Source organism: Podarcis melisellensis (genome assembly GCF_964234715.1).
Source record: "Podarcis melisellensis genome assembly, chromosome: 10".
Lineage (NCBI taxonomy): Eukaryota > Metazoa > Chordata > Lepidosauria > Squamata > Lacertidae > Podarcis > Podarcis melisellensis.
This window is the reverse complement of record NC_138542.1, coordinates 45,184,775-45,200,222: the sequence shown is the minus strand read 5'-3', so window position 1 is coordinate 45,200,222 and position 15,448 is coordinate 45,184,775. Positions and strand designations below refer to the sequence as shown.

The following is a 15,448-nucleotide window of genomic DNA, read 5'->3' as shown; positions in this document are numbered from 1 at the left end:
ATGCTTTGTAAATACTTGATAATAGTCACAACTGGAGGAGGAGCTCCTCCCTATGGCTGTCTGCTTCCCCCTCTCATTCACTTATTTGTTTAAGATACAATTTTCTAAACAAGTATCAACTCAAGTGGCTTTTGCAATTGGTGACAATCTAAGGTACTGTCCATTTCAGAGTTCAGTCTGTAGTGAAGTCATTGTGTTGTAGCAGCTTGCTCCATATTTAGTATGCCCCCATCAACCCATTTGTGGAATCTTTGACGTGTGTCACACGGCTTGACATGTAGCTTCAGACACTTGCAAGCTACAGTCCAAAATCCATTTCAGTAAGCTAATGTTAGAAGTCATAAAGAAACTAGCGTTAGGCTAATAGCCTAAGTGTAATGCAGCCATTAGTCAAACCAGAACAGTTCTGCAGTAACTACTCCTTGCAAAGTGGAAATCCACATGCAATGGGACTTCTGGTTTCACTTCTCCCTCCAGCCCACTGTAGCAGATATCCATTCACACTTTGCTCAATTTCACCCATTGATTTTTGTGTTTGTTATGGCATTAGGTTCTGCAGGGAGCTGCATAGGAAATCTCATATCCCAGAAACTACAGCTTAGTCCACTTTCAAAAAATGTATATCATTTTAATGATTACAAAGTTTAACTCCAGATTTAATTAAAACCATCACCAACATTGGTAACCAAATGTGATTCAGTCATCCACTTAGGTATTTTGTTCTTTCTTTCAAAATACTCATTTTTGTGTGTGTGGATAAGTTCTATCACCAAATGTTGAAGTTAGATACTTCATTCATCTCTGATGCTCCTCAGGCTTCACTTAGCCAAACTTGCAATTTCAGGCCTGTTCCAGTTTTGAGCCAAGTTTCATTAGCAACTAAGAAAAGGCAGTACTGTAGTCCTTGTTGCACACAGAGAACTGCTCTACTGGACACTTGATCTCTTTTCGTAAGTTGAACGAGAAACATTGTAGACAAACTACTGAAAGATTTGCAAATTATGGCATATCATAGTTTAAAAGAGTAGTGCTCTTTGTGTTTTGTAGGACAACACTGAACTGTCATCATTCATTTTCTGTTCTTTTTTTTTAGGGGCAAAACGAGTGTTAGAGCTGGCCAAGTACATTGGAGAGCAAGGGAGAGCGCTCTTCCGCAAATCCTTTGGCCACAGTGCTGACTACTCACTAGGTGAGGCATACTGGGTTTGCTCAAATCTCTTCAGTGATGTCCGCCTCAAGATGAGCCACAAAAGGATCATGCTGTTCACCAATGAAGATAACCCTCATGGTCAAGACAGCGTGAATGCCAAATTTGCTAGGACCAAAGCCGCTGACCTCCGAGAGACAGGTCAGTACTTCAAACTGAAATGGTGCCGCCTCTTAGCGGACTAAACAGTGTTTGCAAAACTGGTTCCCAATACTATTTGTTACAAGTAATCTTAGGGCACAATCATTTATTTTTCTCTCACTTTTCTTTCAAGAAATTGATGGAGGCAAGTGTGGTTCTACCCCATCCTCCTGTATTCTTAAAACTCTGTGAGTTAGGTTAATCTGACTCTAAGAGATAGTAACCAGGCCAAGGTCACCCACTTGAAAGCTTTATGGCATGAGTGGGTATTTGAACTTGCTTCTGCACTCAACTTCTCTTAAGCTGTTTAGGATAGTGCAGAACGTGATTGGTGGCTGAATTTGAAAGCAGGCTAATGGAGAACGTTGGTGTGCATTAACCCTTGCTAGTACGAACTCCATACTCTTTGCTTTATGCCACGGGCGCCAAGTATGCGGAGCTGTGAGGACCAAGGGCCCCCCAAATCCCAAATCAGAGGGATGCTCCTCCCCATATTTCTTTGGTGGTCGACATCATGTTCACACACCGCAGAGTACAATGATGTCATGTGCATGGCACCTGATGTCATGGCAGCCAGGGCGCTCTCAATCAAGCATGCTTCTTGTTCCTTCCCTGACCCCAGTGCTTTGTTCTGGGGCTGTTTAAGCTCTTTTGCAAAATGAAAACCTTTAAAATTCTGGGAAATTGGTAATCTATATTGATCCAATTCTGTTTTGACTCCAGGTATCTACCTTGACTTAATGCACTTGAAGAAGCCTGGGGGGTTTGATATCTCCTTGTTCTACAGGGATATAATTAATACAGCAGAAGATGAGGACTTGGGAGTCCAGTTTGATGAATCTGGAAAGCTAGAAGACCTCATGAAGAAAGTACGAGCAAAAGAGACCAGGAAGCGAGCTTTAGCCAGGTGTGTATTGAGAAAAAAATTAAATTCTCCTCCTTTTGTGGGGTAGTGGTGGAGAGATATTTTGGAGAAAATACTTCCTCTCAATAAATGCCAGCCACTTAACAGTTATGTTAAAGTACATAATGCTAAGTTGTGGAAAGTTTTCTTTGTGTTGTTTTGGGATGAGAATCTTTTCATATGCTTTTATCTCTTTAAAGTAGAAACTGAAAGACAATACAGGATCTAGAAAGCTTCAATCTGTATTTGTTGATTCTTGGCAGACTGAATTTGTATCTGGGAAAAGATGTGGCTCTTTCTGTTGGCATTTTCAACTTAGTGCAGAAAGCTTACAAGCAGCCCCCAGTGAGGCTTTACAGAGAAACCAATGAGCCAGTGAAAACAAAAACTCGAACCTTTAACCGACAGACGGGTAGTTTGCTTCTGCCAAGTGACACCAAGAGGGCTCAGGTAAGGTACTTTGATAATTATTTCCTCAGTCTCCTCTCCCCCATTTTCCATTGGCAGAATTTGCAAGCCCATTTTAAAAAATGGAAGAAACATCTTTAATATTTATATACCAAAGATTATATATGTACTGGTTTTTCTTCCCTTTCCCCAACAGACTTCTGGGTTGGGCTACGAGTAGAGGAATAATTTTATAAATAATTATTTGCAAATAATTGGGCCCTGTTGTGTCAAACACTGTCAATTGCTTTAAGCATTTTCTCTAATTTTCCATTTTCTTCAAGCATAACTTTCTGTCTTTTGGCAGGTAGTTCTCACTAATTTCCAAGGTCTTTAAAGGACAGTCAACTAGTTTTTGTTTGTTTGTTTTTTTAATGGAAGTAGCATGCAAATAAATGACCTCCACAAGGAATAAAGCTAACCCGGAAGCTGTACGCCGGCTCCCTTGGCCAATAAAGCGAGATGAGTGCCGCAGCCCCAGGGTCGGCCACGACTGGACCTAATGATCAGGGGTCCCTTTACCTTTACCTTTATATGTTGCAGATCAGGTGGCTAATGTTGCAAAAATGTTTTTGGCAAGCATTTAACAAAAGTGTGTTCATATGAATGGTTTTGCTACATGACATGACCAGTTTCGTTCGGCTGCTTTTAAAAAGTGATCTAAGCCTGAGAATCAATTGGGACAATGTTGGGAGAATGTTGGGGAAGGGTCAAAATTCTGGCTGACTACCAAAGGCAGCCTAAATTTGTGGACCCCTGGAATAGCTATTCCCACCCTGAGGTGCAAAGAGAGGGAACCCACTGCAAGTGGGAGCTTTTGAAATAGGAGTGACTAACCTATGGTCCTCCAGATGTTGTTTGAGTCCATCTCCCATCAGCCCCAGCCAACATGGCCAGGAGTTAGGGATGATGGGGGTTGTAGTAGTTCAGCAACACCTGGAGATCAAGAGGTTAGCCATCCCTGATTTACAATATGTGGATAACAACAGGAGTAGCTGTCTGATAAAATTACTCTTAGCGAGTGAGACGAGAATGATTTCACCCAGAGGCTTGCCATAGATCTTTTCGCTGACTTTTTACAGTGTAACTTCAGATTTGCTAGACTCTATTGGCATGATTATGTTTCCACTAACACTAGACCTATATTTTACATCACTTGGGCCCGAGGCTTGTTATTTTTCTAGCTACTTTTCTTCCCCCTGCTCCCTTTTTGTAGATTTATGGGAACCGTCAGATTGTGCTGGAGAAAGAGGAGACGGAAGAAGCAAAAAGGTTTGAGCCACAAGGCTTGTATCTGATTGGCTTCAAGCCCCTGGTAATGTTGAAACAACACCATCACATCAGGCCTGCCCAGTTCATCTATCCTGAAGAGTCTTTGATTAGTGGTAAGTATATTGTGGGAAGGATAGTCTGCTTTGTAACTTGACAGTGAAATTTCATTGTGCAGAGCAGGATTTCAAACATGAAAATAGGGGATGATGATATGAGGTCGACTTTTTGGAGCCATACTAGTCAGGGTACAGAGCAGGATTAGGCTCAGTGCCAAGATTATCATATTGATAAAGTTGCATTCCTTATCAATTCCAAACATTATATATATATATATGTTAAAATCACTCAGGATGAAACCTTGTGGCTGCACAGGTTAAATCCCATGGTGTAGGACAACAGTCATCTAACAGCACGTAGCTTGGTCAACTCCCAACATCCACCCTGGAGGGTGGATAAGAAATCTAATACATCATTATATTGATTTGATTTGTTGCCCTTCACCACAAGGTCCCAGGGCGGGTTACAGCGATTTGAAAGTACAATATTAAAATGATTTCAAAACAAAAACCATTAAAATAATAGGGGGGAAAGAGGTGTGTCTTCAGCATGCAATGGAAACTACGTAATGAAGGCGCCAGGCACACCTCTGTTGAGGAAATTCCAAAACTTGCCATGGAGATTGCCCTCTCTCAGGCTTCTACCCCCCCCCCAAACTTTTGAGCTGCTGATTATTGCTACCATCTAGAAAAGAAGCACATTTTTAAAAACCCAGAAACTATACCTTTCTGTCCCAAAACCATGGTAACCAGCCACACACAGAGATATATAGTTGCATATAGTCCTCTGCAGAAGCTTGATGTAGTTACAGTGGTACCTCGGGTTACATACGCTTCAGGTTACAGACTCCGCTAACCCAGAAATATTACCTTGCGTTAAGAACTTGGCTTCAGGATGAGAACAGAAATCGTGCTCCAGTGGCGCGGCGGCAGCAGGAGGCCCCATTAGCTAAAGTGGTGCTTCAGGTTAAGAAAAGTTTCAGGTTAAGAACAGATCTCCGGAACGAATTAAATACTTAACCCGAGGTACCACTGTATTTCAGATGTGTTTTGAGCCACCAGAGTTGTTTCATTAAAGTAACAAGCATGGATTTTTGCTTTTAGGAAGCACCACACTATTTAATGCCCTGCTGACAAAGTGTCTGGAGAAAGGGGTGATGGCCGTATGCAGGTACACACCCCGTCGGAACACTCCTCCTCGGTTTATAGCCCTGGTTCCTCAGGAAGAAGAGTTGGATGAGCAGAATGTGCAGGTGGTTCCCTCAGGTAACGAGTTGTTGGCATTTCTGTCTTACAGATGGTTAGTGTGGTGTTGTTCTACCACTGTCAGAAGTTTTTTCTGCCATCTGATTTAAGGAGCGGAGGTTTATACTTTTATGAGCAGCATGGAGTGGCTATAGATTTATCCCCCATCTTGTATAATATTAGCATTACTTTTTACGCACTGGTGTCTTATATAGTTTCCAGTGTATGGTTTGGATAACACACTAGATAATTTTGGGGTTCATTTCAATATCCCACTATTTAATTGCATCAGGTTAGTTCCTCCAGACTTAACAAGACTGGACCCAGAGATGCCTTAGTGAGAATATTTCTGCTTCTGTAGGGTAATCCAAATACCACCAATTTCTTCGCTCAGTGCACAGAGTCCTGCCTGCCACCTAATACCACCCTATTCTGGAAGTTACTCTTAACTCTCAAGAACAGATTTTTGGGCCAGGCAAAGATCCTAGTCCGCCTCCAGTCTTTCCTTTCCCCAAACTCCTTCAAAGTCTCCATGTTTTGTGTGTGGGATCTTGGCTCTGCCTGTTTCACCTTGCAAACTTCCATAAGCTATATCTTAGAAGCTGTTGAGATCTTCTTCCTGGCCTATGTGATGTTTCTCAGAACAGGAATTTCTATCTTCTAGCTGAGATGGTGGCATCTCTATCATGAGATACTGTTATTTGTGGACTAGTTTTAGAGCAAAACCAGAATGCAGACCAGAAATGTTTATCAATAACGGTTAAAAAAATTCCTTAATTGCTTGTGGGGTGAAATACATTTTACTCTTTGGTTAAGTAGTATATCATAATATTTTTCCTGGCTTATTGCTCTCACTATGGTATTTAAAAATGACTTATTTTGAGTTGTTTCTAATAAAATAAATTAAGACATGCTGTAGCTTTTTTCTGGTCTGCATCTGTTAATGTCTTTTGCACACTATGTCCCTATTCTGACAAATTATTCTGTTGTCTTCAAAACGTTCCCATTCACTGACACTCAAAACAACTAGTTCACAGTTGGTAGTTTTAGTTAGTAATCAAGCATTCACATGTTGATTTCAATCTAAGTGGCAACCCTAATGATAATGTGACTTCAGATCTGTAGATCATTTGTCAGAGATCTGAGCATTTGGGAACATTTTTGAGTATCTCATTTCTCTCATTTATATATTTGTTCCCTCTATTTAGGGTTTCATCTAATCTTCCTACCTTATGCGGACGACAAACGGAAAGTTGACTTTACAGAGAAGCTCCCAGCTAATCAAGAACAAGTAAGCAAAATGAAGGAAATAGTCCACAAGCTTCGGTTCAAGTACAGGTGAGTAGAGATGGGAGGAAAGCAGGATCAGTGCCCATGTGCGCAGCAAACATTTCTTGGACAACCCAGTGGCACTGTCGCTCATTGATACTTTAACCCGGGATTTCAACAGGAGTGAGAGCTTTGAGAATCCCGTTTTACAGCAGCACTATATGAACCTGGAGGCCTTGGCCCTGGACTTACTGGAACCTGAAAAAGCTGAAGATCTGACTGGTAAGACTAATTTAGTGAGTGTAGTTTGACATTTTCCCCCTGTTGCAGTCCTTGGAATTTCCCACAAGCAACGAACTGTTTAATCCAATGGTATGTTTGCACATCATACAAAAATTTGTAGGTTTTAGACTAAAGTGAATTGCAGCTGAAGCAAATGTGGGTAACCTGTGGCTCACATGAGACCCTGGGGAGCCCTGTTCATTTTGTCACCACTGCCTGACAGGTTAACCATCAAGTGTATTGTGAGGGAGAGAGAGGTGTTCCCGCCCTGCAGGTGTGTGGCATCTTTGGTCCTCCAGAAATGGCTGAGCCACAACTTCCATCATCCAACTTCCATTGCCCATGCTCTCTGGAGCTGATGGAAGTTGCACGTCAGCAACACCTGGAGGCCAAAGGTTCCCCCCACCTTCTGTTCTGCTGAACAACACATGAATATAGCAATTCTGACAGCACTGGGATTGCTGTGAAGGGGAGGATAACCGGCTCTCCCCAACTCTCGCCATGCAGCCAAGATACTGGCTCATGCTGCTGTTAGCCCAAAGCAGTATTGGGACCATAGCTGTCAAAGGTTTCCCTTTTTTTAAGGGAAATCCCCTTATTCCGAATAGGATTCCTCGCAAAAAAAAGGGGAAAAGTTGACAGCTATGATTGGGACTGGACGCATTTTGGATCATTGGGATGGGTAGGGAGAGGTTGAAACCTCTACTCTCCAGTAATCCCGATGCAGCCAAGTTTGCTGTCAAGCTCTGAGGGAATCTGGAGTGCTGGGGAGGTTGAAATGCATGGGCATGTGAGAGAGGGGTGGGTGGGGAGAGATGTCAACGTGTGTCAGCTGTAGTAGTAGTAGTAGTAGTAGTAATAATAATAATAATAATAATAATAGTGAGTGGGGAAGGTTGTGGGCATGTGTGTGTCAGGGAAAGAATTGGTGAGTGAGAATACATTTGAATGAGTGTATAAATGTGAAAGGTGGGTGGACATTAGCTCTGGCACCACCCACCGCCTCAATTCACCCTTGGGGGTAAAGACTACTTAAGAACAGCAATTTGCCTTTCATGTCATAAAGTGATAGCCAAAATTCAGTTTTGAATCTTATTTTTGACCGCATAAAATAATCAGGATCTCATAAAAAAGGGCCTTAGCTCTCCTGTTTTCTTGAGGTTTTAGAAACAATGGAGCTCAGTTGGTAGAGCATGAGACTCTTAATCTAAGTGCCATGGGTTTGAGCCCCACACTGAGCGAAAGATTCCTGCATTGCAGGGAGTTGGACTAGATGATCCTTGTGGGACCCTTACAACTCTATTCTGTGAGCTATGGTTCCTTCTTTATCAGTGTAAGCACCATTTTTGCTAACGGACCTGATTATTAGTTCATGAAGACTGAAGCAAAAATTAAGGAGCTCTTCAGTCTTTCCAGTATATTCTAGCTTTTTGCTTCCTCATTTCATTGTGGCTCCCTTTTGTCTTAGATACGCCGTTTTCCAAATTAAAATGGTTTTATAATTTATATTTATTTCAGTTGTGCTTTTGAACTATCTACCTTAAAGCTCAGTGTTTTGTATGTTTCCTCTGTAGAACCATTATTTCCGTATATTTGAATATTTTTGCTGTTTTGAGGTGTGGCATGTAGACATTTTCTCCCTATTCTCCAGTGCCCAAGGTTGAGGTGATGGATTGCAGACTGGGTAATCTTGCAGAAGAGTTCAAACAACTAGTTTACCCACCAGGCTATGATCCAGATGGGAAAACCACAAAGCGTAAACAAGGTAAGATTGCAACAGAACCCAAAGAGAGAGGTAGTTACATCCTCCAAGTTCATTTTCTGCTCTATCACACCAGATTGTGGTTGGATTATCATGGGCTAGGTAGGAGTCTATCTTGACACTGCGTCAGTGTACTTTTGCAGGATATTTTGTAATGGCTGTATAAGAGATATTTTATTTATAACAAGGTATTGGAAACACACAGTTAATCCAAAAATCTCTTTCCAGCAGGGGATGGTACCATACCACTAGAAAAGAAAGCAAAGATTGAAATCTCTGAAGACGACCTGAGGAATCATGTTCAAAAAGGCACTTTGGGTAAACTGACTGTGCCAGTTTTAAAGGAAGTGTGCAGGAATTACAAGCTGCCAGCAGGAACAAAGAAGCAAGAACTCTTAGATGCTGTGACTGAATACTTCAGTAGGCACTGAGAGTTCTATGCTCAATCTCCTCCCTAAGATTTTGACAAGGAAAAGAGGTGCAGCCATAGATCAAAGGGAGCAGGGATTTATTTTTTCTTGAGAGGTTAAGACTATGTAATAATGAGGATTTATTAATGGGGAAATGCTTCATTCTCCCCACCTGTTTCTAGACTTAATGAAAACATGTCGTAATAAACGAGCTTGTTATGTATATCTGTCTCTGCTTTTCTTCTTGTTTCTTTTGCTGTTTCATAAACATATAGTGAGCACAGAGTTGCTTGCATTCATGCAGAACTTGATGCTGCAGATTCAGTGAAGTGTCCACAGCACAAATTATATGGGATTAGTTTCAGTTGTTGTGGCCCAAGGAGGCTGACATGATGCTTAGAAAGGTCTGACCGACTGTTCATGTCCCTCAGCCCTTGCCTTTATGGCAATTATTATCATTATTATGATCATCATCATTATACTTTCCACTGAGGACTCACCTACCAGTGGCACATGGCTCTCAGCCGAGAAGGGAATGCAGCCCTGGAGCTGAAAAAGGTTCCCCATCCCCGGTCTGTTTGAAGCTGCTGGGGATTGTTTTCACGAAGAAGAATTTATCCAGGTCACTACCACCTGATGAATTATTTCTTCCCTCTTGCAGAAGATGCAAACACTGATAGCTTATATTCATAAAAACTTGGTCCCATATAAAACATAGTGACTAAGGCTTTAGTCATCCTGTTATATTTGGGCCATCCAGCAAATATTTTAAACCACACAAAAGACTGAGATCACACAACATACAAACATAATTGTGTTTTTAATATATATAAAAAGTTAAAGCCACTGCCTTTGACAATATTATTCCATCTGCCCTTTATTTCTAACAGTGTTCTATCAAGTTGTATTAGGACTAGTATTTTAAAGATGTGCACCATCAATGGGTGAACATCATATTGACCAGAACAAGCTCATGTTTTGTATTTACAAATCTTCAGCCTAATCTTCTGTAAATGAAGTTTGTTTATTGCCGAAAAGGATAGCCTAACTAAAATTCCACTGGGGAGAGTTGCATCAGAATGAAGAATTTAAAACAAAAGACTGGATATCCTCTTGTTAAACATCTAAATAGCAAGTGTAATGGAGGCAGGCAGAAGGGAGATCTGGTAGAAAACAAAAACAGTAGTAAACATTGTACAAGTGACAAGACTCATCTTTCACAGAGTTATTTTAGTAAGTGAGTGGTCTGATAAGATTTAGACCAATAGTCTCTCGATAGCTTGTTGGACAGACTGAATCTGTGGCTTTAGCTGTGAGCCTTCTTTGATAGTAATTGAACAGGCAATGACAGGCCGAGAAACACCACATGCCCGCCCCAGGGCCTGCTTGGAGCGCACAAAGACGTAGGGCACATTCTTGTCCTCACAAAGCAGTGGGAGGTGAAGGATGATCTCAAGGGGCTCCGCATCTGCAGCCATCACAATGAATTCAGCAATGCCTCTGTTCAAAGTTTTAGTAGCTGTGGAAAAGAAATTGGTACAATGAAAACTCCATTTCCTCACTCTGCCAGGACTCACTCAGTAAAATCAAACAAGCAGCTAGTTGCAACATTAAGAGTGCAAATCCAATGTAAAAGGTTTTATGTGCCTATCTATTGGATAATTGCTTGGCTTCTACAAAAAATTAAGTTTCCGTTACTTGTCAATGACAAGCTAGAGATTCAAAGAACTTTTGGGTGGATCCTAAAACTTCCATTTGCCCACTGGAGTTTTGGCCATGAACAAAACAATCTCCCCAACTAAGAATGCTTATTTGCGATAACCTTCTTGCTACTGCCCCAAATTTGCAGAACTGGAATAGTGAGTAAGAAAAGTCAGGGTGTCTGGACTGATAGTAGCAAGTTAATCTAATCCCCAAGACCGGGATGACAACCACAGAATAGGCAGAGGTGTCTGGGGGCATATTTAGGCAAAGTACGAACTACTTTTTCCACAAGAGACAATGCAAACCTAATACTCTACAAGAATGGGCAATTAATGGTACAAGCTCAACCCAATCTCACCTTCATTGGCTCCTTTGCGTAGCTGTTTGTAATTACAGGACTGCTGTACAAGATCAAGCAGTGTCTTGGTGAGCTGAGCATCAGCTAGTGGATAAGCTTTAGGATTCACTTCTGCCTCAGTCTATAGAAGGAAACAAAGAATCAAGGTAAAGGTAACAATTTCTCTTCTTCCAGGCCTTTGCTGTCACAGCTACCTCTTTCTGTGTAACCTAAGGTAGTTCTGTAAGTCTGTGAGATCCTACAATGGCTAGGTCACATCTGGTTCAAAAGAGCCTTTCCACTGTTCAGGTATTCCGTTTTTCCAGCTTCTCTCAAGCCAATGAGGAAAAAACGCAAAATACATACTAGCCACAGAACCCAGGCAGAGTCAAAGTAGTTATTCAGCCATGAAACTAACTGAAAATCCTTGGGTTAGCCACATGCAATCTGCCTAACTCAGAGGTTTTCAACCTTTTCGAGTCCCTTAACCAACTACATCTTGCTGCAGCATCCCTGTGGGGCTCAGGAGCCCAATTATGTCACCCCTTGCCTGCAGAGCTGGCAGCCTCTCACTCTTTTTTGAACACCCTCCCTTGCGCAGTGTTCCCTCAGCCTCCTCTCCTTAGGAGTCCTCTGGGCAGCTGCCGCCTTTGGTCTTTGAGCTGCACCCTCACCCCAAAGAGAGGTGCCTCCCAGAGGCAGCATTTGCCTGCGGAGCTTGTAGCCAGCTGTACAGGCCTTTGGGAGGCAGAGACACAAGAGGGCATCGGAGGAGGGAGGGAAGAGGGCCAGGGACCAGTGTTGTCCACGGCACCCCTGATCATAATTCAAAGCACCCCAGGGTGCCACAGCACACTGGTTGAAAACCACTGGCCTAACCTCACACGGGATTCCTATGGGGGGGTTGATCCTTACGTGCATGATCATGAGATGGTTGGTGGTGGGGAGGGGCGAAATAAAAAGAGCGGAAGTCAACCGGAGAAGCCAGGCAGTAGGAGCACGTGGGTGCCAAGATGAAGCCCCGGCCTCCCTAACGTGCCTACAAAGGCGCTTCTAAGCGGCACGAGTGACGGCGAAGTTGCTCCAATAAATCAGAGCTGCTTAAAAAAGCGCACTAACTTGAACATTAAAAGAATGTTAATTCTGAGTGACGCCGAGGCTTCATTGCTTCGCACGTGGCAGCCCCCCCTTCACAGGAAAGGGGCAGGCCATGCCGGGGAAGCCTCTTCCTCGTTCCCCACGCGTGACATTTCCACGGGCCGCCCCCTCGCCCCCCGCCACTACAGCCAGCTCGGCGTCCTCAGCGACCCCCCAGCGCAGACGGAAAGCGGGGTCCCCGCCTGCTCCGCCCGCCTCGCCCCGAGTCCACTCACCATGTCTGCGAAGCACAAGAACCACTCGAAGCGCCTGGCTCTGGATCGATCCTCTCGGCCCGAAAGCTTCACGGAGGAAGAGCCTCGCAACGCTCTCGAACGCAAGGCAGACGCGCGCGCTCTTGGAAGTGACGTCGAAGGGGGAAAGGACAGGAAACACCGCGCAGGCCGTCCTTTAGGGAGAGAAAATGAACCCCCACAACCTCGCCATTGCGACCTCTAGCGTTGGCGGACTGCGAAAGAAACTCCCAGGAACTGGACCGGACCTCAGAGGGGATGCGGCAATCTTATGGGCATTTACCAGGGAGTAAATCCCATGGAGCCTAGCGGGATCGCCTCCTCCATAAAGGAAATTGAAATTGATCCGGTGGTTATTCTGAGCCCGCCAGCCAAGAGTACAACTATGTAGTGCCTGGTCCAGCCACAATATGCCGCATCCACAATGTGCTTTGATTCAAATTTAGGTTTTGCCTGTTCCCGACTCCTGTGCAGTTGGCAGCGGCGAGACAGAAATTAAAACAGGTGTGACTCTCGTCCTCAAAATTACATCGGCTTGCCAGGAATAGTTTAACCTGAATTTACAGACCACAAGGCCGGTGGAAGCTGCCTTATGCTAAATTAGATCATCGGTCCACTTAAGTCCAGGATTGCTTACACCAAGTGGCGTCGAGTTTCCAGGTTTCCATAAGGATAATTCGACATGGAGGTGCCCGAGATTGAACCGGGGACTCCCTGCCTGCAAAGCAGGTACTTAACCACTCAGCTACAGTCCTTTCGGGGAAATCTAGAGGAATAGTCTAGAATCCTGCCCGAATGCGCACATGTGGATGCAATCCTTAAGGTCCAATTCACTTGACAGTGCAATTCTACGCAGTTTGTAGGAAGAAAGACCCGCTGAGTCCAATGGGGTTTCCACTCCTTAAGTGGTCATTAGAGAATAAAGCACAATGTGCTCCTTGGGATTTCTGAGAAGGCATGCTTAGGATCGCGCCTTTGTTTCGGGTGCATTTTATCGGCGCGCAGGATTTACACGCCACGTTCTTCCAAGCATAAGAAATTCTAAGCAGTTTTCAACACAGAGAATTGTACTAAAAAAAAAAAGAAGAATCCCCCCCCCAACCCCCAAACATTTAAGAAAATGATCCACCTGTGCTGCAAATAATCATTCCATTCCGCACGATGACTCCGTCGGTGGGCTCTAAGTCCGCGAAGCCACCAGAAAGCAGCCTCGGAAGCGCTACAGATTCCGCAGCAGGCGCTGCTCCTTCGGACGGCGCGGCGCAGCAGGCAGTGCGCCTGCGCAAACCTTTGCCGCCAAATCTCTCGCTCTCGCCTTATCCGAGAGAGGGAGAGCGAGCGGGGAAAGGATGGAGGCGGCGATGGCGGAGCTCCTCGTCTGCGAGCGGTTCCACCCGCGGCACGACCCCCGCTGGCTCCTGGAGCTGCCGCCTTCGCCGCTTTGCTTGGCGTGCGCCATTGAGACGCTCCAGGATGGCGGGGCCTCGGTGGGTGCCCCCGTCTCTGAGGCACCCAGCCAGCAGCTCCCATTCTCCCTTGCCTTCCCGGTGGTCTGTGTGCCTTGTATTTTGGGGCTCTGACCTATCCGCAATGCAAGGCCTCTTGTTTACTCTTGGCATTTGTTACAGTAATGATGGAGCCACGTACATAAAATAGGCTTTACAGAGAGGTTTACAATTAAGTAAGAAAGCAGGGCATAGCAGGTAGTGGAGCTGGATGAGTGGATTGTGGAGGACCCAAGAAGGGATCTATAACTGGGTGATGGGGGTAAAAAGCACAGGGAGTTTTATATCCTGTGTTCCATTCTAGGAGGAATTAAGAGTGAATTCGAAAACTTCCAGTACAGGTTGGCACGAGGCTTTAAGCTTTGCTTATTTTTCTCAGTAAATAACTGATACAGTTTTGCTTTTCTAATATTTAGCTAGTGCGCAAGAAACATGTGCTTTCCTGCCTTCGGGATGTTCTGATTCGGCATGCAACCCTGGTCATGCCATTGCTTGCACAAGACGAAAGAGTGTGTTCTCATTTCATAGCAACTTTGTTTGGTAAGAGAAAAGCATACTAACTTGGTTAATGTAACAGGTATAGAAGTATTACTCATGGCTTTTCTGGGATAGAAGATTGGAAGCAAGTATTTTATTCCACTATGGTGTACCATAGAGGCTAAGATTATGAGCTGGTGGAAAGGCGAAACTAGAATGTTAAATGTGTGATTGTGTTTAACATGTCTATTTTCCTCTGCCCCTGGTAAATAACAACTGTTGGTCTAACGTTTAATCACAATTATTTTCCAAGTGCTTTCCAACCACAGGGATTTGGGGAGGGATGTTGAAATTTAGAGGGACACATTTTCTCCCTGTGAATTTCATCTACTTACATAATAAGAAAGAAAAATTATAGCCATTTTTGGATTTCCCATTAGAGTCAACAGGGGTGAAACAGAGCTTTGGATTTAACAGATCAGATTTGCACCTTAATAATGAATCAAATTGGAACAAAATATGTTCTAGTAAAGATTGTGGTTGCTGTACACCCCTGGTTATACTCATTCATGAGAATGGCTTCGGGAGTAATCCCTGAGGAAGAATCCATCCTCACTGCCTTGCGGGATGTCTTTGGGAGAGGAAAAGTCTGTGGAGTAAACATTACACAAATCTGGAGTGGAGTCCCTAAGATAATTGGATGGCGCCTTGTATGCCTCCTGGCAGTTCCTGCAGCCAAGCTGGTGCCAAATATATTCATTTCCTTACCTTTGCTTCACATCAGTGAGGCCGGAAGCCATAGGCACAGCCACTTCTCCTTTCTTCAGCAGCGGCAGCAGTTGATCTGTTGGGTGCTTGGATCTGCTGCCCCTGTGGATCTTGCCAGCTGAAGCAGAACTGTTTCATATTGCCTCATTAAAAGACTGACCCTGGGTGCAATTCTAACCCCCAGATATACCACATTCTAAACTCTCCCAGCTGATTTATCTTGTTTCCTGCTACTCAAGAGCTGTGACTCTCCTGACTAGAAGCCTAGGTT

At 43.9% G+C, this 15,448-nt stretch overlaps 3 protein-coding genes and 1 long non-coding RNA gene across 8 annotated transcripts in view; 2 read left to right on the top strand and 2 right to left on the bottom strand.

Annotated features, from left to right (window-relative positions):
• XRCC6 (X-ray repair cross complementing 6) overlaps positions 1–9,218 on the top strand; it is a 28,815-nt gene extending 19,597 nt beyond the window's left edge. For 3 of the 5 annotated variants that reach the window (XM_081928667.1, XM_081928666.1, XM_081928665.1), the window contains exons 5-13: positions 1,094–1,348; positions 2,072–2,255; positions 2,516–2,702; positions 3,916–4,084; positions 5,132–5,293; positions 6,481–6,610; positions 6,723–6,823; positions 8,475–8,588; positions 8,814–9,218. In XM_081928667.1, coding sequence (XP_081784793.1) covers positions 1,094–1,348; positions 2,072–2,255; positions 2,516–2,702; positions 3,916–4,084; positions 5,132–5,293; positions 6,481–6,610; positions 6,723–6,823; positions 8,475–8,588; positions 8,814–9,016 — 1,505 coding nt within the window. In that variant the 3' untranslated portion in view covers positions 9,017–9,218. The remainder of the gene's footprint in view (positions 1–1,093; positions 1,349–2,071; positions 2,256–2,515; positions 2,703–3,915; positions 4,085–5,131; positions 5,294–6,480; positions 6,611–6,722; positions 6,824–8,474; positions 8,589–8,813) is intronic. The other 2 variants (XM_081928669.1, XM_081928668.1) reach the window with 1 other exon arrangement.
• The window catches only part of LOC309379503, a 169,087-nt gene that overhangs the window by 133,567 nt on the left and 20,072 nt on the right, over positions 1–15,448 (bottom strand). The window lies entirely within an intron of this gene.
• Positions 9,797–12,568, bottom strand: SNU13 (small nuclear ribonucleoprotein 13). Its single transcript, XM_081928724.1, has 3 exons — positions 12,410–12,568; positions 11,058–11,178; positions 9,797–10,514 (listed from the first exon to the last, which is right to left on the bottom strand). The coding sequence occupies exons 1-3, from the start codon at positions 12,410–12,412 to the stop codon at positions 10,252–10,254; spliced, it is 387 nt and encodes a 128-aa protein (XP_081784850.1). The 5' UTR covers positions 12,413–12,568; the 3' UTR covers positions 9,797–10,251.
• The window catches only part of MEI1 (meiotic double-stranded break formation protein 1), a 38,658-nt gene continuing 35,928 nt past the window's right edge, over positions 12,719–15,448 (top strand). Inside the window, exons 1-2 of the mRNA XM_081928647.1 lie at positions 12,719–13,914; positions 14,349–14,472. Of these exons, the coding sequence (XP_081784773.1) occupies positions 13,777–13,914; positions 14,349–14,472 (262 nt within the window). The 5' untranslated portion in view covers positions 12,719–13,776. The remainder of the gene's footprint in view (positions 13,915–14,348; positions 14,473–15,448) is intronic.

What these genes read in the sequence shown, in the direction of transcription:
- SNU13 (XM_081928724.1), bottom strand. An exon ending in ACGCAAAGGAGCCAATGAAG is followed by an intron (nt 10,515 to 11,057) that starts GTGAGATTGGGT and finishes TCTTTTCCACAG; the next exon opens with CTACTAAAACTTTGAACAGA.